Source organism: Brassica oleracea, chromosome C6 (assembly GCF_000695525.1).
Source record: "Brassica oleracea var. oleracea cultivar TO1000 chromosome C6, BOL, whole genome shotgun sequence".
Taxonomy (NCBI): Eukaryota; Viridiplantae; Streptophyta; class Magnoliopsida; order Brassicales; family Brassicaceae; genus Brassica; species Brassica oleracea.
In genome coordinates, this window is record NC_027753.1 from 26,059,736 (window position 1) to 26,077,583 (window position 17,848).

The following is a 17,848-nucleotide window of genomic DNA, read 5'->3' on the forward strand; positions in this document are numbered from 1 at the left end:
AAAACACATAGAAGTGGACTGCCACAAGGTGAGACAGGCAGTGGAACAGCAAGTGATTCTTCCATGCTACACAAGAAGTGAAGATCAACTAGCTGACATATTCACCAAGGCAGCTAGCAGCAAGGTTTGTGAGTTCATTCATCCTAAGCTTGGACTCATAGACCTCTCTTGTCACTGATCCTCTTGCCACGAAGTGTTTTACTCTTTTTTCTTTGCTTGGTTTTTATCCCAAGTGGTTTTTCCAAGTAAAGGTTTTAATGAGGGAATGCTTCATGGTTTCCAAGCTTGACCAAATCACTATGGTCAAGCTTGAGGGGGAGTGTTGACATGAAGAGAATAAAGAGCAAGAGTAAAGACATGAAGAACCTGATTGATCATGGACAGGAGATCATGGACATGAAATCATGGACATAAAATCATGGACATGAAATCATGGACATGAAAACTGAAGCAATGAAAGGTGTGAGACTGATTTAAATATCTTGCATGAAGTCTTGGACGAATTTAAACAATTGGAGGCAACTGGATGGAGCTGTTGGAGTGTGGAAACAAGACAAAGTCACATGATATACTAAGGAAGGAAGAGAGAAGGGAGTTGTCACTATCCGAAAGTGACTTCCTCAGATCTGGTCTTCATTAGTTTATTCATCTCCATTTGTTTATTCATTCTCATTGTCTTATTCTCCTTGCTAGATCTATTTATGTAACTATTGTATACACTAAATCAATCTAAGGAAAAATGTTCCTCAAATATTCTTATCTCTCTCTCTTGGATTCTCTCACATATCTCTCTTAGTTCTTCACCAAAATATCTCAAATAATTCTCATAAACTCTCATTAATTCTCATAAATTTACACTCAATAGGTACCAGAAGGCGCCTCGTGAGTTACGGGCAGCTAAAACGAAGTGTGGTGGGACATCAAAAGCTGCCCGGTTCCCGGAGGTTATGATCCTCTTCTTGTCCGTAGGAGTATAGAATCTGTCTTGTATAAGAGAAAATACCATGGTCCTCTCACCATCATTGCCTTTGGCAACCTAGAAGACATCCATGTTGAAGTCCTGCGAGCCTACTCTGACACATGCATAATTATGAAACACGACCCGTTTTTTGAGTCTGCTTGTGCAGATATCCTAGGATGTACAAGTATCTCGACCATTATGAAGGAAATGAGAAATTGGAAATACGTTAATATTTCAACCCCAGTGTTGTTCATATCCAATCCCGAATATGCTTGCTACTTACATTTCCATATGAAGGTTGGTGGATCAATGGGTGATCGTGACATTCTTCTCGCATATGATTATGATCCTGACTTTAAACCTCCAAATTTGACCTGGAAAGACTTACTTGAAGGTTTGTTTGTTGTTTTGTCTGATGGTTTTGTTTGTTATTGTGTTTCTAAACTATGCAATGTTTGTTCTTTCAGATGCAAAGATTGATTGTGCTGGGAAGAGCATTGAGGACACAGGTGAACCTGGCGGTGGTATTTTTTGCGCAGTATGCATCACTTATTGTGAAGGCGGTACCCGTGTTGAAGATGGTGATTTAACCACACATCTCAGGAGTGAAACACATGAAATTGAAGTAAGCATTATCCTTCTTACTTCCTCTTATTTGGTTTTTTGTATCACAAACCAATCTTTACTTGTCAACAGATGTTTGGAAAGTTTGCTAAGACTCTATTTGACGGCGAGTTGAGATTAGCGTACAAGTGGGGTGCTTACCGTAATATACCTCTAGAAAAAATTACTCTAACTTCTGAGGAATCACCCAGAGGCAAATTTCTTTTTCTTTTTTCCCCAGAAACAATGAAGCTTTATTCTTTAAATTTTGAATTTGATTGAATTTTGAATTAGAATAAGAGAGTCCAAGGAGGGGAAGATGATTACAACCGAATGAGCCTCTCTACCCAAGAGTAGCTCTGTCGCACTGTTATGTACATGAACGTACGAGAGACTTTGGAGATGTTAAAGCAGCAGGATGCATATCGTTTCTAGTTTTGTTGTCTCGTCGTGCTGCAATGTACTTGAATTTGAATCTCCAAGATCTGAGGAGTTTCTGTTGTTTTATTGTTATCTGCATTTTCCTTCCTCCCAACTTCACTCTCTGATTCTTACTTCCAACACAGAGAACTCTATGCTCTGAACATACTTATTTTCTTTAGCTGTCATGACTGTGGAACATTCTTTGAGCTCTCTCTCTTCTTGCGCTTATACTTGCATGATTTATAAAACCATTCCTGCATCTCTAGCACTTCGTGGCCAGCAAAGTTCATCACACCCACAACAGATAGCAAACGTGCATTCTGGTTCTTGACAAACTTGACATCACATTTTTATCTCATCACAACAGATATATTTCCATGTTTTTTTTCTCTATCATATTTCTATTCAATACGTAGGTATTTTTAAAATCCTTTCTCCTCTATAGTTCATATAAAAAGAATCAGAAAATGGGGCCTTCATTATTAAAAAACATAAATTAACTGGAGGAGATTTTCCTATACAAAGAGCACCGTCTCACCATTTTATCTCATCACCAAACAAAATATTCAAATCTCACAAACACATATAATAAATAAAATCATCTTGGGAGACAATAAAGAGAATGACACTTCTTCACTTGTCTCTCTCCCTCATCTCATGTCTCTTCCTTGTCCTAGCTCCGATCTTCGTTGCCTCCTCTCATGTCTCCGATCCTGAACTCGTAGTTCAAGAAGTTAACCAGTGCGTATAAACTAATCTTTTCTCGAATATAAAACTTTTTATCATCCGCATTTTAACATTGTTGTGAATATATTTGTAGACAGATAAATGCCTCTAGGAGGAATCTTGGTGTCCTCTCATGTGGGACCGGAAATCCAATAGATGACTGTTGGAGATGCGACCCGAAATGTGAGAAAAACAGACAACGATCGGTTTGGCAAACACGCAATAGGCGGCCGTGACGGCAAAATCTACATGGTGACCGACCCGAGGGACAAATATGCGGTTAATCCTAAACCGGGAACCCTAAGACACGCAGTGATCCAGGAAGAACCGCTCTGGATCATCTTCTCACGTGACATGATCATAAAGCTGAAAGAAGAGCTGATCATGAACTCGTTCAAGACCATAGATGGACGTGGGGCGAGCGTCCACATCGCTGGCGGCGCGTGCATTTACAGTCCAGTACGTGACCCCATGCATCCGGACTTCTCATTCACAATGTCTTTTGGACATAAATTTCTTTCATGGGGACATACACTAATCTTTCTGTTGTAAATCCTTCTTCATCCTCACCACATTACATACGCTTCATGGACTTTATCATTAGAACCATTTAAGAAGTCACAACCTCTTATATTCCTGATGATTAGTCTTGAACTGGTGATCTCGGAGCGGCGACATGTTTGTTTAGATTAATCAATCAGTCTCTTCTCAGGAGGTTGAATCAACATTAAAAGAATCAATTAATGTCAGCTAGCTCGTGCCACCAAGTGGCTGAGGAGACATAAGTTAATGCTAAGACAGATGTGACAGTCCCAAGCACTCCATTAACCTAAGTAACTTACTGACTAAGACTTGCAGACCAAGCAACACAAGCCCACGAACGGGTTTTTGTTGGGATTGCTTGCCATCTTGTTGGGCCCAAAATAAGTAAAGCCCACCAAAAGGTTTTAGTGTATCATCATCTCTTTAAACCCTAAACGGCTAAACCTAAGTCCTAAACTCTTCTTCTTCGGAGATTCGCTGCAGTCACGATTACTCACAATGGTTGAAGGAAAGGGTTTCCTGGTGAGCTCGGTCACTGAGCTTCACCGCAAAGAGAAGCAGAAGAAGAAAGGCAAATCCGGAGGATTCGAGTCTCTAAACCTCGGTCCCAATGTCTACAACGCAATCAAGAAGAAAGGGTACAAAGTTCCCACGCCGATCCAGCGGAAGACTATGCCTTTAATCCTCTCCGGCGTCGACGTCGTCGCCATGGCGAGGACGGGTTCAGGAAAAACCGCAGCTTTTCTAATCCCTATGCTTGAGAAGCTCAAACAGCATGTTCCTCAGGGTGGTGTTAGGGCGCTTATCTTGTCGCCTACTCGTGACTTGGCTGAGCAGACTCTCAAGTTCGCTAAGGAACTTGGGAAGTTTACAGGTTTGGTCTTTGATTCCTTGTCTGATTACCTCAGTTCTAACCTAATCTCAATATTTAAGCACTTGTTTTAGTAGTGGTTTAAACACCTTTTGATTCATTTATGATGCCTAAAGAACTCAATTCTAACTAATCTCAATCTTTACTTGTTTCAGTTGTGTGTTTAAACGCCTTTTGATTCCTTTATGATGTCTGAAGAACTCAATTCGAACATAATCTCAATCTTCAAACACTTGTTTAAGTTGTGTGTTTAAACACCTTTTTGCTCCTTTAATGTTTTCAGATCTTCGTGTTACCTTACTGGTCGGTGGTGACAGCATGCAAGACCAGTTCGAAGAGCTAACAAAGAGCCCCGACGTGATCATCGCAACCCCGGGGAGACTTATGCATCTCCTAGAAGAGGTGGACGACATGTCACTCAGAACAGTCGAGTACGTCGTCTTCGACGAGGCAGACAGTCTCTTCGGCATGGGTTTCGCCGAGCAGCTCCATCAGATCCTCGCCAAGCTTGGCGAAAACAGACAGACTCTCCTCTTCAGCGCCACCTTACCAAGCGCACTCGCAGAGTTCGCAAAGGCCGGTCTGCGCGAGCCCCAGCTCGTTAGGTTAGACGTCGAGAACAAGATCAGCCCTGACTTGAAGCTCTCGTTTCTAACCTTAAGACCCGAAGAGAAGTACGCCGCGCTCATATACTTGGTGAGAGAGCATATAAGCTCTAACGAACAGACGATCATATTCGTTTCCACAAAGCACCACGTGGAGTTTGTCAACTCGCTGTTTAAGCTGGAGAACATCGTTCCCTCTGTGTGTTACGGTGATATGGACCAAGACGCGCGCAAGATCCACGTGTCGAGGTTCAGAGCGAGGAAGACAATGCTGCTGATCGTCACTGATATCGCTGCTAGAGGTATTGACATACCGTTGCTTGATAATGTTATCAACTGGGACTTCCCTCCGAGGCCGAAGATCTTCGTCCATAGAGTGGGGAGAGCCGCTAGAGCTGGCCGCACAGGCTCTGCGATATCCTTCGTCACGCCTGAGGATATACCGTATCTGTTGGATCTTCATCTGTTCCTGTCCAAACCCATCAGGCCCGCGCCTACAGAGGACGAGGTGTTGAAGAACATGGAGGAGGTGATGAACAGAACCAGCGAGGCGATTGAGAGTGGTGTCACTGTGTACGGTCGGTTCCCTCAGAAGACGATTGATTTTATCTTTAACAAGATTCAAGAGATGATTGATTCGTCTGCGGAGTTGGATTCTCTTGAGAGAACGTCCAGAAAGGCTTTTCGTTTGTATACGACGACAAAACCGGCTCCGTCGAAAGAGTCTATTAGGAGGGCAAAGGCCTTACCTAGAGAAGGGTTGCATCCAATGTTTAAAAGTATAATTGAAGGTGGAGAGTTGGAGGCAATGGCGTTTTTTCAGAAGATTAAAAACTTCAGGTGACTAGTATAGTTATCTTTTATTCATCCATCTGTGGTCTTACAATAATTTGATTAATTTATAATGGTGGTTGATCTGTGGTGTAGACCCAAGCAGACCATACTTGAAGCAGAAGGTGAAAATGCCAAAGCTAGAAATGTGAAGGTGATCTTTGTTCTTCCTCTATATATATAGTTATGATATTTGTAAGCAAGTAGCTGAAGGAGAAAATGTTTTGGGTTACTGTACAGGGTTTGCAATGGGTTGATGTGATGAAGAGGAAAAGGGAAGTTCATGAGGAGATCATTAATAAGAGACATGAGCAGAGTCAGAAGACTTCTTCCAATAATCATTTAGAAATGGTAATCCTTAGGCTTTGAAGTACTCGTGTATGTGCCCATTAGTTTTACTCACAGAAGTGTTTTGGATATCTAGGAAGTTGATGAACCTATTACCACTTCTATTGAGGACAAGATAGCTGGAAGCAAAGGTATGCGTACTACAATTTTATCTGTGGTGCTTGGTTGTTTTTTTTTTTTTTACTTCTTTGATTAAACTTAGCTTCATATAAACTCTCGTTTTGATTTCAGTAAGCGGTAAGAAAAGAACGGCGCAACAAACTTTCAAGGACGAAGAGTTCTATATCAGCTCCATACCTGTTAACCACGTATGTTTTAGCTCTCAAAGCTACAATGCTTATGATCATTTTGTTTATTCTACTGATGTGGAGATGAACGCATGAGTTTGACTCTTTGTTTCTCTTATTAACGCAGCATTCGGAGGCAGGACTATCTGTGAGGGGTAACGAAGGGTTTGGATCAAATAGGTAAAAAGATTTGTGTTCTTTTTTTTGGTGGCATTTCAAATGTTATAGTTCTTTTTCTGTATGATATTGACAAGCCTTATGTCCTTGTTTCGGATTGTAGATTGGACGCTGCTGTTCTAGATCTAGTGGCAGATGATGGCCAGGGAATGAAGCAGCAGAAAACTAATTATCACTGGGACAAGGTGATAAAGAGTTAAGATACATCATAATAATGTCCCAAACTGTAATCTTATTTAACTGGATTTGTCTTTGGTAAACAGAAAAGTAAGAAATTCATCAAGTTGAACAATGGAGATCGTGTAACAGCCAGTGGCAAGGTAATAAGAAACTTGTCTTTTGGTTAAAAGAATGTTTGATGGTTTCTAACTTGCAGCTCTCTTGTAACTAAATACAGATAAAGACAGAGAGTGGAGCTAAGGTGAGGGCAAACAAAACAGGTGCAATATACAAGAAATGGAAAGATAGCACACACAAGAAAGCGTTCAGCCGTGAGGATGGTGATGGAGACGACACACCAAGCATGTCAGGTAGAGGTGGGCGACGCGGGAAGAGATGGTCAGCATCAATGCCTAACGCGCATGTGCGTTCAGAGATCAAAGATCTGGAGCAGGTGCGTAAGGAGAGGCAGGAGAAGGCAAACAAACTGTCTTTTCTGCATAGCAAGAGAGGTGGTGGCAGAGGAGGAGCCAGGGGAGGTCGTGGTGGAGGAAGGGGAAGCGGCAGGGACTTTGATGGTGGAAGCGGGAGGGATTTTGCCGGTAGAAGCAGTAGAGGGGGAAGAGGTGGCGGAAGCAGTAGAGGAGGAAGAGGTGGTGGATTTGGCGGCGGAAGAGGTGGTGGGTCTGGCGGTGGCCGCGGTGGTAGTAGCAGAGGTGGTAAAAGAGGAGGTGGTGGTGGAGGGAAACGTGGGAGAGGGAGATAGCCGTGAAGACTGTACTGACGAGTTCAGAAGAATCGTCAAAACTTTTGAGCCTATGCGAAACTATATTTTACTAAAGTGTTATGTTACTTACAGAACCATTTTCTACTCAAATGTTGTGCAACAAATTTTTACATTCTTGTTTGATTTTCTCCAGCTTTTTTTTCAAGTGTATTCTATGTCAGAAATGGACAAGTGTAGTAAAATAGACAAGTGTTGAAGCTCAAGCTGATTCATGATTGGAACATAAGCTACATAATGATGCACAAGATGAAAGACAAAAAGGTTCTATGGTGTAGTGGTTAGCACTCTGGACTTTGAATCCAGCGACCTGGGTTCGACTCCCGGTAGGACCTCTACTTTTTATTAGATTTTGTTTCTTTGCAAAATTATAACAAAATCAGGGGATTTACTTGCATATGCAGATATAATGTTATTTTACCTATATTTGGATATTTGATTTCTTATTAATTTAAAAATCAGTATGATAAACTATTTTTTTGTCTTCGAAAAAATTTAAATCGAACATTATATGACAAAAAATTTCATCAAATATATATGTGTGTTTTTATTGTTTAAAGTCACTCACATATTAGAAATATATTTATACAAATATTTTTGTTTGATTATATTTAATTATAAATTACTTTTTATCTTAATTTTTAACCGTTATGATAAAAATATTATTTCTGGATAGTAACATAATATATATAAGAATTATATTATTTCCTAAAGTATCTTTTTATCAATGATCTACTATAAAATATAAATATAATATATCGAACATAAAATTTGTTTTTATTAAAAAATAAATTATATGTAAAAATTCATTAATAGTATAAACGATATTAACGTTCTACCGTTTAACGTGAGAGCTTTGTTGCAAAAATCACACGTTGAAAATATTTTAGAAAATATATTTATATAAATATTTTGGTATGGTTATATTTTAATTATAAATTATTTATATCTTATATTTTAAATTTTTATAATAGAAAATATTATTTTTAGATAACAACAAAATATATATAGGAATTATCTTTTTAAGAATATTTATTAGTTCAAAACAAACTAGCACAATAAGTTATTATTTATGTCAAAATTAAATCAAACCTCAAAATTATTTATATTTGCTAAAGTTTTTCATTTAAAACACTCGGATATTAAAAATATTTTAGAAAATATCTTTATGAAAATGTTTTTACTTGATTAATATTTGATTATAAATTATTGTATATCCTAATTTAAAAATTTTATAATAGAAAAATATTATTTCAAGATAACAACACAATATATCAAAATTATCTTATTTTTATAAAATATTTTTTATTAATATAAAATTCATTTTTAGTTATAATATATATATATATATATGTAAATTCATTAAGATAACAACACAATATATATGAATTATCTTCTTTTTTTTAAAAAAAAATGATATTATTAATATAAATTCGTTTTTAATTATATAATAAAATATATAAAAATTCATTAAGGGTAACTAGGACATTAACGAGTTTAACTTTTATCGTGAGATCTCCTTTTTGAAAAATCACTTCACAAATAATAGTATAGATGTATACTCTTCGAAGTTCTATTACATGATTAATCATCATTTTTTCAAAGTTCAACAATACAGTAAAGAAATGGGTTCTTGTTTAATAATGAAAACAATGATTTTGAAAAGCATGAGATGAATGAATGATATAAAGCACAAAGTGAGCAGTCAGAAAAAGAAGAAAGGGAAGGTGATTATTAGCTCTTAAAATGCATAATTGTGAGGCAATCTTTTTTTTTTGCATCTTCAAGCAGATCGCCCTATAGAAACTAGCTTCCTAAAACTCGTGTAATAACTCAAAAAATAAGAATAACTCTCTTATTAATTTTGGTTTAATATCTAGTTAAACGTTTTTATTCAAATTCACATAAATAATATTAATAAGTAATGTATTATCTCGTCCTAAACATATTGAGAGAGTGAGACTTCTAATGGACTGGGAAGACTTTAATTTTTAACCACCGTTTTATCCATAATAGGTTTATATAATTTTATTAACCAACCAACAACTTTATGTATCATGTCTAATATATTAAGTAAATGTCTACTATTTAATATACTCAAGGGGTAATCAAACCATATCTATCCAAAATCACATGTCTAGTTAAAATAATATAATGTTGTTGGCAAAACTTCATATTTGAAGTTTGAAGGTGGATCTCTCCAAAAGAAAAATTTCAAATTCAATTTTAAAATATTATATTTTAGAAACTCTATTAATTGATAAATTAATAAACACTATAAATTAATAAATTTTTTCGGTCCTAAGTTGGGCCAATGTAAAATATGACACGATTCGATAAAATAATAAAATAATAATATTTAAAAAAATTTAAGGTAAATATATGGTTTCATTAAGATCATAGTTTAATAACTACTATAGATAAAATTATATAAATATACACAAAGCATCTGGTTGTTTATTTTCTTCAAAATAAAATTCATCTCTAATTTTATATTTCATTTTATTGAACAACATATAAAAGTGAATTGTATGTTATGATATGTTTCAACATATATAAAATATATCAGACAGTCTAATAAAATAGATGATATTCAAATTCATGAAATTTAACCCACATCTAATACCATGAATGAAAAATCATTTGAAATGTTGTTTTGAAATACACTAAATTAGATACATTTTTTTTAATAAGTCCAATCAAAAATATCCTAACATTTATGTTTAGGGTTTAGTGATTATTATTTAGAGCTTAGTATATAGGGGACATAGTTGAGTTTATAAATTTCTATAAATATTTTAGACATTTATAAATGACTTAGAAGGTATTTTTTTTTTAATAATCAACTAAAGATATTTATAAAAATAATTATCAATTTAAAGGTAAATTCAAAAGTGATATCAAATTTGAAAGTAAAGTTATAATTCCCATTTAAATTAATCTAAAATAATTATCAAAAAATGTAAATAAGAAAATTATATATAAATTAATTTATAGAGTTTTTACTTGTATGTTGTTTTCACAAAATATGATTTAGAAGCTTTTGAATTCATAAATTGAAAAGAAATTAAAAAGGAAACACAAGAGAATGCTCTTTTGCCCAATGGCATTAATAAAAAAAAAGGAAATGAAAGGAGGGACTTGTAGAAGAGACGAGAGCTTTTGACATTTTTCTCTTGGTATCTCACACGTGTCTAGCTGTTACTCGTCATTGCTTCGCCGCCTAACCGAGTCGTCTTCATCATTTTCTATAAATCTAAACCCAAAGACCTCTCTCTCTCTCTCTCAATTCAGTTTCTCAAAATCAAAAGAAAACAATCAATCCTCTCTCAAATCAAGGTAGAGTAGTGATTTTATAATTAGGGTTTCTTCGATCAACTCTTATTTCGTTCTATCGGTTATTGATTCTTCTTCTTCTTTGAATTAGATCTATCTTCTGCGGATTTTCGTAAAGACTCTCACGGGGAAGACGATCACCCTCGAGGTGGAAAGCTCTGAGGCCAAGATCCAGGACAAGGAGGGGATCCCTCCGGATCAGCAGAGGCTCATCTTCGCGGGCAAGCAGCTCGAGGATGGGAGGACTCTAGCTGACTACAACATCCAAAAGGAGTCGACTTTGCATCTCGTCCTCAGGCTCCGTGGTGGTATGCGGATTTTCGTTAAGACTCTGACGGGAAAGACCATTACTTTGGAGAGACCAAGATTCAGGACAAGGAGGGTATTCCCCCCGACCAGCAGAGGCTGATCTTTGCTGGAAAGCAGCTTGAAGACGGCAGGACATTGGCTGATTACAACATCCAGAAGGAGTCGACCCTTCACTTGGTGTTGCGTCTACGTGGAGGCATGCAGATTTTTGTTAAGACATTGACCGGGAAGACAATCACTTTGGAGGTGGAGAGTTCAGATACTATTGACAACGTGAAGGCCAAGATTCAGGATAAAGAGGGTATTCCTCCGGACCAGCAGCGTCTGATCTTCGCAGGCAAGCAACTCGAGGATGGTCGCACCTTGGCTGACTACAACATCCAGAAAGAGTCGACCCTTCACTTGGTGTTACGTCTCCGTGGTGGTTTTTAAAATCTCTCTTCTTGCGTCTCTGTTATGGTTTTAAAAGTCTTGCTGTTTCCTCTGGGGCCTTGTGGTGTTCCCTTGATGAATAATTAATCAACTATGTTTGCGTTCTGAGACCTCTCTTTGTTCTAAAGACAAATCGAATCTCTTTGCTTTTAATTATCGTTTGTCTCTCCATTCATCTATGATTGCTAGTTACTGTTATCAAGGGGAGACTGGTTGATTTAATATTGTTCATGTTTTGCGTAAACGTTCATGTGTGTTTCTTTGCTTGTAATCCCAATGGTACCAGACGCTGGACTATAGAGTTTGGAAACACCGAGTAGGATGTGTTTTTGTAAAGAATTTAGCTTAAGGTGATTGTTTGTTAGCCAGCAGATGTAGTTCGCAAACCTCATGTCTCAACTCAACTCTCAAGTGATTCTTTAGCGCCTTGATTGGTTATCTTCCAGTTCAAGGGTTGCTCTGTTGCTCATACACAATCGATAGGTTGATTAAGTCCATCAAAATCACTCTTGACCATCAAGAAAAAAAGTATTACAAACACAAACTTTCCTGTGTGAAGAATTCAGAGATCCAAAAATGTTCCAACAAAAGAACAAAGGAGTGTATTGCAAAGTGTGCAAGTGTTCATATATAAAATGGAATCTACTGCGTTATTAGTATTATTATTGGTCAAGTGGCAGCCATTCAGCTCTAATTCTCCAGACTCTACATTCTGAAGCTTGATCCTGCTTCAATTTCCCATCCACAATGTTAATGATGCTGTCATCTATTAGCAGATTATCATGAGACTTTAGCCATTTTCCCAATCTACATATCCCCAAATGCCATTGCAGATGTTACCAGAGGTTGGATGTCGAGTTCAGCTTCTCCCATTATGTCATCAGCAGAGAATGTATCATAATCTTACACTTCCTGCAGTCACACACAAACCCATAAGATATATATAACAGATAACAAAACTTTGATGTTCTTAGGATAATAGGCTTACCAATTTCACTAGACCATAGCTCTCAGGAACTGTCTGTTCACAACCGTTGTTTGAAGTTTTTGAACAATCAACAAAACATGACAGTAGCTTTTAAGATCCACTAAGTTAGTACCTTTCTTGACAGTCACCTTCAACAATCCAATAAACTCTACCATTCCTTCCTCAAACTATCAAATTTTATAAATCTATATCAAGAAAGAAACTGTTAGAAAAAAAATTGCAAGTTAGAAGTTTCTTTATTTCATTTTGTTAATACGTAAACAAAAAAAAAAAAAAAAACTTGGTAGATTAATTTAACAGTTTACCATAACTAGGTAGGATTAGGAAACTTGATTCTCAAGCTATCTTCAAGCTTACTCCAACACGCACACACTCTCTTGTGCCCACCTTCTTCCCTACATACAGACACCAAACCAAATATCTTTTCGTTTTGATCAGATCATGGTGAAGGAAACAGTCTACTATGATGTTCTTGGTGTCACTCCCTCAGCTTCCGAGGAAGAGATTTGCAAGGCTTACTACATCAAGGTTGAGTTGTTTCTTATGATTTGTTTTCTCTGTACTTGGATGACTGAATCTTAAATCTGTAGGCAAGACAAGTTCATCCTGATAAGAATCAAGGTGATCCTCTAGCTTCTTAAAAGTTCCAGGCAAGTTCTTTATAATCTCATCCAATTTTCTTGTTTTTGTTTTGATCACATCTAGAGATTTCTTCTTGGCAAGGAACAGGTTCTAGGTGAAGCTTACCAGGTTCTAAGTGATCCTGTTCATCGTGAAGCCTATGATCTAAATGGATTGAGTAAGATTGATACATGCTTAACTCTTCTTTCTCTGGGAATCTGTAATGGCTTGATCAATCAGAGACACTATGGTTGATCCAAGGGCTGTGTTCACTCTTCTCTTTGGAAGTGAACTAGAGGACTATATAGGTCACTTTAGTTGTTGCATCAATGGCTTCTGAAACCGAAGACTCTGATCAGTTTTATGACAAACTATAGATTATATAGCTAACATAACCATCCTCTGACATAAACAAAGATCCTTCTTGCAGGCTGTTCAGAGAGAAAGAGAAGAGAACCTAGCTAGGTTTCTCATAGATTTTTTTTAAACCAATACGTCCATGGAGACAAAGAAGGTTTCATATACCGTGCTGAACCTGAAGCAAAGAGACTATCAAATGCAGGCATTGTCTTCTTTCACTTGTTAGTTAATTATACAAAACATTTGTCTTCTTATAAGTGTATTTGTTATAGCTTTTGGAGCGGATATGTTGCATACAATTGGATATGTATACACAAGACAAGCAGCTGAAGAGCTTGGGAAGAGAGTTCTTTACTTAGGAATTCCTTGTTGTGGCTTGTGCAGCAAGAAAAGCAATTGAGGAACAGTACAACGTCAAGAAGAGAAGATGATGACAGTAGCGGTGATGATGATTCTTCACAACCACTTTCATACAGAACTCCTCTGCTCACTCAGGTGAATACTTTCTTTATAGGTCACTCTATAATGAGACTGTTGAACCAATAAACAGATATTTAGATTCTTGACTGAACATTATTATGAAACTGTATACAAAGGCAACTGATCTAACACTACATTCACATTGCACTTGATGGTCTCACATGTGAATGTGATTGCACCCACTAAGTTATGTATTTCTTTATATATATGTTTTGTAATGCTGATGATTTGATGGATCGAACTTACACAAACTTATACAAAATATTGTTAAACAAAGTAAAGAACCTTGTAATCATTTTAAAGGTTGCTGTAATGTAAAATCTTGAGATGGGAAGATAAACTCAAACAAATAAGCTTTTATTTCTTAACCTTAGGCTTATATGTACACATACCAAGGAAGAGAGACCCCTCTGGCTTACACACTGGTGGCTTAATGAGCCGGGTGAGGGAGAGCGGTGTGGGTGCGGTGAGCCTGGAGGATACAGGCACAGTGAACTGATGTTAGATTCAGACAACCACTCATGACCAGAGAATGCCTGCCTGAGCAAGTGTGGAGCGCAGGGAATGTATCACAGACAGCTTGAACCGCTGAAGGTGTGAGGTAAGTGCATTGGCTAATGTTGAGGCTTCTTAGACCTTCTTCATCGAATTTTCCTTTCTTAACCGACCGCCACATCTCGTGCTTGTTCTTCACTCCACTCTGAGCCAGTGAGTACATTGCTCTGTCTGTTATGTTCCTGCAATAGTATAACCCCAACGACCTCAAGTGTACACACTTATTTGCCAAAGCAACAACACTCTCATCTACAAAAACAACAACAACAATGTCTTAAGACTGATTCAAGTTTTGTAGAGGTGTCTTAAACATTATGAGCTTTACCTGTAATTAGAACACAGCCGCAAAGATCAAGGGTTCTTAGATCAGGACAGCCATAAGCTAGGCTCATGACTCCATCATCACTTATATTCTCACACCATCCCAAGTTTAGTGACTGCATCTCATTGCAGTTTTCTCCAATAGCCTGCATAAATTTTTGTTTCCTTGTTAGGTTGTTGATATAAAGATATTGTAAGGGTGTTGTTAATAAGGGAACCTGCAATGCATTGTCAGATACAGCTTCCACACAACCACAAAGATTCAGAACTTTGAGCTTCCTGCAAAACCTTGTCAAATAGGCCAAAGCAGTGTCGCTGAATGAAGTGCAGCCGCTAAGGTTGAGTTTAGTGAGGTTTGTGCAACCGCGAGCCAGAGAATAGAGAGAATGGTCGGTGAGTTTCAAGCTTTTGCTTAGGTCAAGATCTTGTAGCTCGTGACAGTGATTCGCTATTGCTTCCACTGCGTTGTCCTCAAGCTGGGGGTTGTCCTGTCTCAATACTAATGTCTGAAGCTTGACGAGTTTTGGAGCAAGAGACAGAACCAAACTATTCAGGTTCTTCTTGCACCTGAAGAAACAAAAAAAGTTAAACATCAAAACAAAACCGTACTAGTTTTTTGGTACATATACAAATCAGAATCTTGAACTTGAAACCATCATATCAAGAAACTGTTCTCACAACAAAATCTGATCAATCAACAACAAATTTTGATATTTTCATTGAGGCATGGACCTTCGGTGTCCCGTTCGGATTCAGTTTGATTGACTTGGATTAGGATTTTTTCGATATTATACTCGTATATCCCATTAGGATTTTACTTATTTCAGGTCGGGTTCGGTTCCTTTCAGTTCGGATTATAGTCAATGTATAATGTATGAAATCGCTCAAATTTTTAAACTAATGAAATTGACCAAAAATATACTCAAAAATCTAATTAAAAACTATTTAAACTGCCTAAATTAACCAAAAAAAACAGTTGAAATAATCAAAAAAATATCAAAAATACTATAAAATGTCTAAATAACCGTAACATATGTAAATATATTAATAGATTTAGCGGTTATTTTCGGATCATAGTTCAAAACCCGAAAGTACCTAATTCTTAAGCCTCTTTCGGATAATTTTTTATAACGGTTCACATTTATATGAATTTCGGTTTTCGGTTTGGATTTTGTTTAGATTTCGGGTTTGGTTAAAAAAAGCCCAGGCCTACTTTCAGTCACATGATCCTGTCAACATAGCAGCCATCAACAAAGAAGATGCTGTGTATACATACCAAGAGAGGGAGAGACGAGTGAGACCAAAGGAAATAGCATCTCTCCAGCCACTGCAAACACCAGAAGCAATGATGACCGTCCGATCATCAACAAGGTTAAGGATCTTCATGAGAAGCTCCACAGGGATATCTTTCCACTCGCTGATCACGATGCCTTCCATCTTCATCTTTTCAAAGCATCGGTCAAGTGTTGCTGACCCTTCTTCACTCACCATCTTTTAATACTTTTTGAAAGCGGTTCCTTGGTTCTTTACCATCACAAAAAATAAACAGAGATTAGAGAAAATAACAGAGCCTCAAAAGACCAAAACTGTAGGAAAATAATAAAAATGAAACTAAAGATTGAAACTTTGGACTATTCTGATCATACCTCCGTTGCTCTTACAAGTAACGCGTGGATACTCGTGAGGATGATAACGAGAGGAGAAGGAGAGATAGACAATGAGTTATTTGTTATAAGGGTAAAAGGGTAACAGACAAAGAGTTAACTTACGGACAATGTATACATGACACGTGTCGGAAATTCAACGGTGACACATTACATAATACATACTTTTCTTTAATTTATTTTCGGAAAAGTAAATAGTTGTAATATAAATATTACAAATAACAACACGAAAGTTTCGGGAAAAGTAAATGAAAAGTTAATTAAAAATTAGGGAAAAGTGAAAAGATGATAAACCTTAATTAGGGAAAAGTTAGAAGACGATAAACCTTCTTTTGGATATCAATAGATGGGAAAAGTGAAAGGACCCGACCCTTTTTTTCGTAACATGAGTACGAGTCTGGCTCGACTTCCTCGATCAGACTTGGGCCGTTTTCATATTTTTCCTTACTTATAATTATTTCAGAGTGTTAGTTCTTTTTCAGACAGTCAAGTAAAGCATAATACGATTTGAATAGATAATCTGAGGTTCGAGTTAACAAGTCAGTTCGCTATAGGCTATTACACGTTAATCTCGTCCTATATCTACCCAAACCCACCATCCTTCCTTCCTGCCCTTGCCTCGCGTTCAAGTTATGTCTTTACCCTTTCGGGTCTGGTCCTGATCTGCATCCAAACAAGGAGGCATAAGCAACAGTTTGCTTAGTGAGAGCGGTCATTCCGTCCCACTCAGCCAAGTAAAGAAATCGAGTCAATCAGTCAATAAACAGACATGCTTATCATCAGTCAGTTACTTAGCCGACCCAATCATTCCAAGCCAAAGCGCCATCAGATTCAGTCAAGCCCTAGCAGGCCAATACGGCTCTAGGCGCATGATCTGATCCAGATGCGTCGATGGAAGGAACCGACTGTTCGGACCAAGCTAGAACTTAGCAGATAATTTGAATTAGACAAGCAATCAGTACATAGAACATTCCTATCAATCAGACTACGATTCAGTACGATATGCCATGGTCACGCACTCACCTTTGTCTTAGAGTCGGTTTGTTCTGTTTTATTCGGTCTCTTCTGACACCTCTTGAGCGGTTTCTATCGGATCTTCGAACGTTCAGACAGTCGGATTCACCCCACAGACGATCGTTCTTGATTCGGACTTGACCAATCCAGCCAAATATCGAAAACTCTCTCTTAATCGGACTTTTCTCTCTCTGAGTTTCTCTCTGGTTCTTTCTTCCCGTTTCTGTACAGAAATGACAAAGTAAGACAGAGGAGAAGATTAAAATGGGCAGTTGGGTGGTTTAGGCCCGAGAAACTTCCAAGTTAACCGTTTTCGCTTATTTTACACGCGGCTCTTAATTCGTAACCGCCACCCCACGCTCTAAAGCGTTCCAGCGCGAGTTTTTCCCTTTTTCGGACTTTAACTGTTCCCGCCAGTTTTACTTAGACGAAACTCGAGCTAGAGCTGAC

The 17,848-nt window shown here is 37.5% G+C and overlaps 3 protein-coding genes, 1 non-coding gene and 2 pseudogenes across 4 annotated transcripts in view; 5 read left to right on the forward strand and 1 right to left on the reverse strand.

The window, feature by feature from the left end:
* The window catches only part of LOC106297847, a 2,616-nt gene extending 916 nt beyond the window's left edge, over positions 1 to 1,700 (forward strand). Inside the window, exons 2-3 of the mRNA XM_013734002.1 lie at positions 1,128 to 1,355; positions 1,429 to 1,700. Coding sequence (XP_013589456.1) covers positions 1,128 to 1,355; positions 1,429 to 1,700 — 500 coding nt within the window. The remainder of the gene's footprint in view (positions 1 to 1,127; positions 1,356 to 1,428) is intronic.
* A 2,054-nt stretch (positions 1,701 to 3,754) lies between these two features.
* On the forward strand, positions 3,755 to 7,458 carry LOC106300077 (putative DEAD-box ATP-dependent RNA helicase 29). Its single transcript, XM_013736139.1, has 10 exons — positions 3,755 to 4,130; positions 4,411 to 5,572; positions 5,660 to 5,717; positions 5,804 to 5,914; positions 5,988 to 6,042; positions 6,143 to 6,219; positions 6,326 to 6,378; positions 6,479 to 6,560; positions 6,639 to 6,695; positions 6,773 to 7,458. The coding sequence occupies exons 1-10, from the start codon at positions 3,755 to 3,757 to the stop codon at positions 7,298 to 7,300; spliced, it is 2,559 nt and encodes an 852-aa protein (XP_013591593.1). The 3' UTR covers positions 7,301 to 7,458.
* Positions 7,459 to 7,581: 123 nt separating this feature from the next.
* Positions 7,582 to 7,653, forward strand: TRNAQ-UUG. Its single transcript has one exon. It is a non-coding gene; the product is annotated as a tRNA-Gln (tRNA).
* Positions 7,654 to 8,994: 1,341 nt separating this feature from the next.
* LOC106297848 lies at positions 8,995 to 11,568 on the forward strand (annotated as a pseudogene).
* Positions 11,569 to 12,824: 1,256 nt separating this feature from the next.
* LOC106296845 lies at positions 12,825 to 13,826 on the forward strand (annotated as a pseudogene).
* Positions 13,827 to 14,035: 209 nt separating this feature from the next.
* On the reverse strand, positions 14,036 to 16,440 carry LOC106296844 (F-box protein SKP2B). The gene is made up of 5 exons (XM_013733070.1): positions 16,367 to 16,440; positions 15,997 to 16,244; positions 14,939 to 15,287; positions 14,725 to 14,866; positions 14,036 to 14,648 (listed from the first exon to the last, which is right to left on the reverse strand). Exons 2-5 carry the CDS (start codon positions 16,209 to 16,211, stop codon positions 14,275 to 14,277), a joined length of 1,080 nt encoding a protein of 359 aa, XP_013588524.1. The 5' UTR covers positions 16,212 to 16,244; positions 16,367 to 16,440; the 3' UTR covers positions 14,036 to 14,274.
* Between the last annotated feature and the right edge of the window lie 1,408 nt (positions 16,441 to 17,848).

Excerpts from the sequence above, each read along its gene's own strand:
- LOC106296844 (XM_013733070.1), bottom strand. The coding sequence starts at position 16,211 with ATGGTGAGTGAAGAAGGGTCAGCAACACTTGACCGATGCTTTGAAAAG. Across the intron at positions 15,288-15,996 it reads ACTCGTCTCTCCCTCTCTTG|GTGCAAGAAGAACCTGAATA; the intron begins GTATGTATACAC and ends TTGTTTCTTCAG. Across the intron at positions 14,867-14,938 it reads TATCTGACAATGCATTGCAG|GCTATTGGAGAAAACTGCAA; the intron begins GTTCCCTTATTA and ends AAATTTATGCAG.
- LOC106300077 (XM_013736139.1), top strand. The coding sequence starts at position 3,755 with ATGGTTGAAGGAAAGGGTTTCCTGGTGAGCTCGGTCACTGAGCTTCAC. Across the intron at positions 6,043-6,142 it reads CAAGATAGCTGGAAGCAAAG|TAAGCGGTAAGAAAAGAACG; the intron begins GTATGCGTACTA and ends TTTTGATTTCAG. Across the intron at positions 6,696-6,772 it reads GTGTAACAGCCAGTGGCAAG|ATAAAGACAGAGAGTGGAGC; the intron begins GTAATAAGAAAC and ends AACTAAATACAG.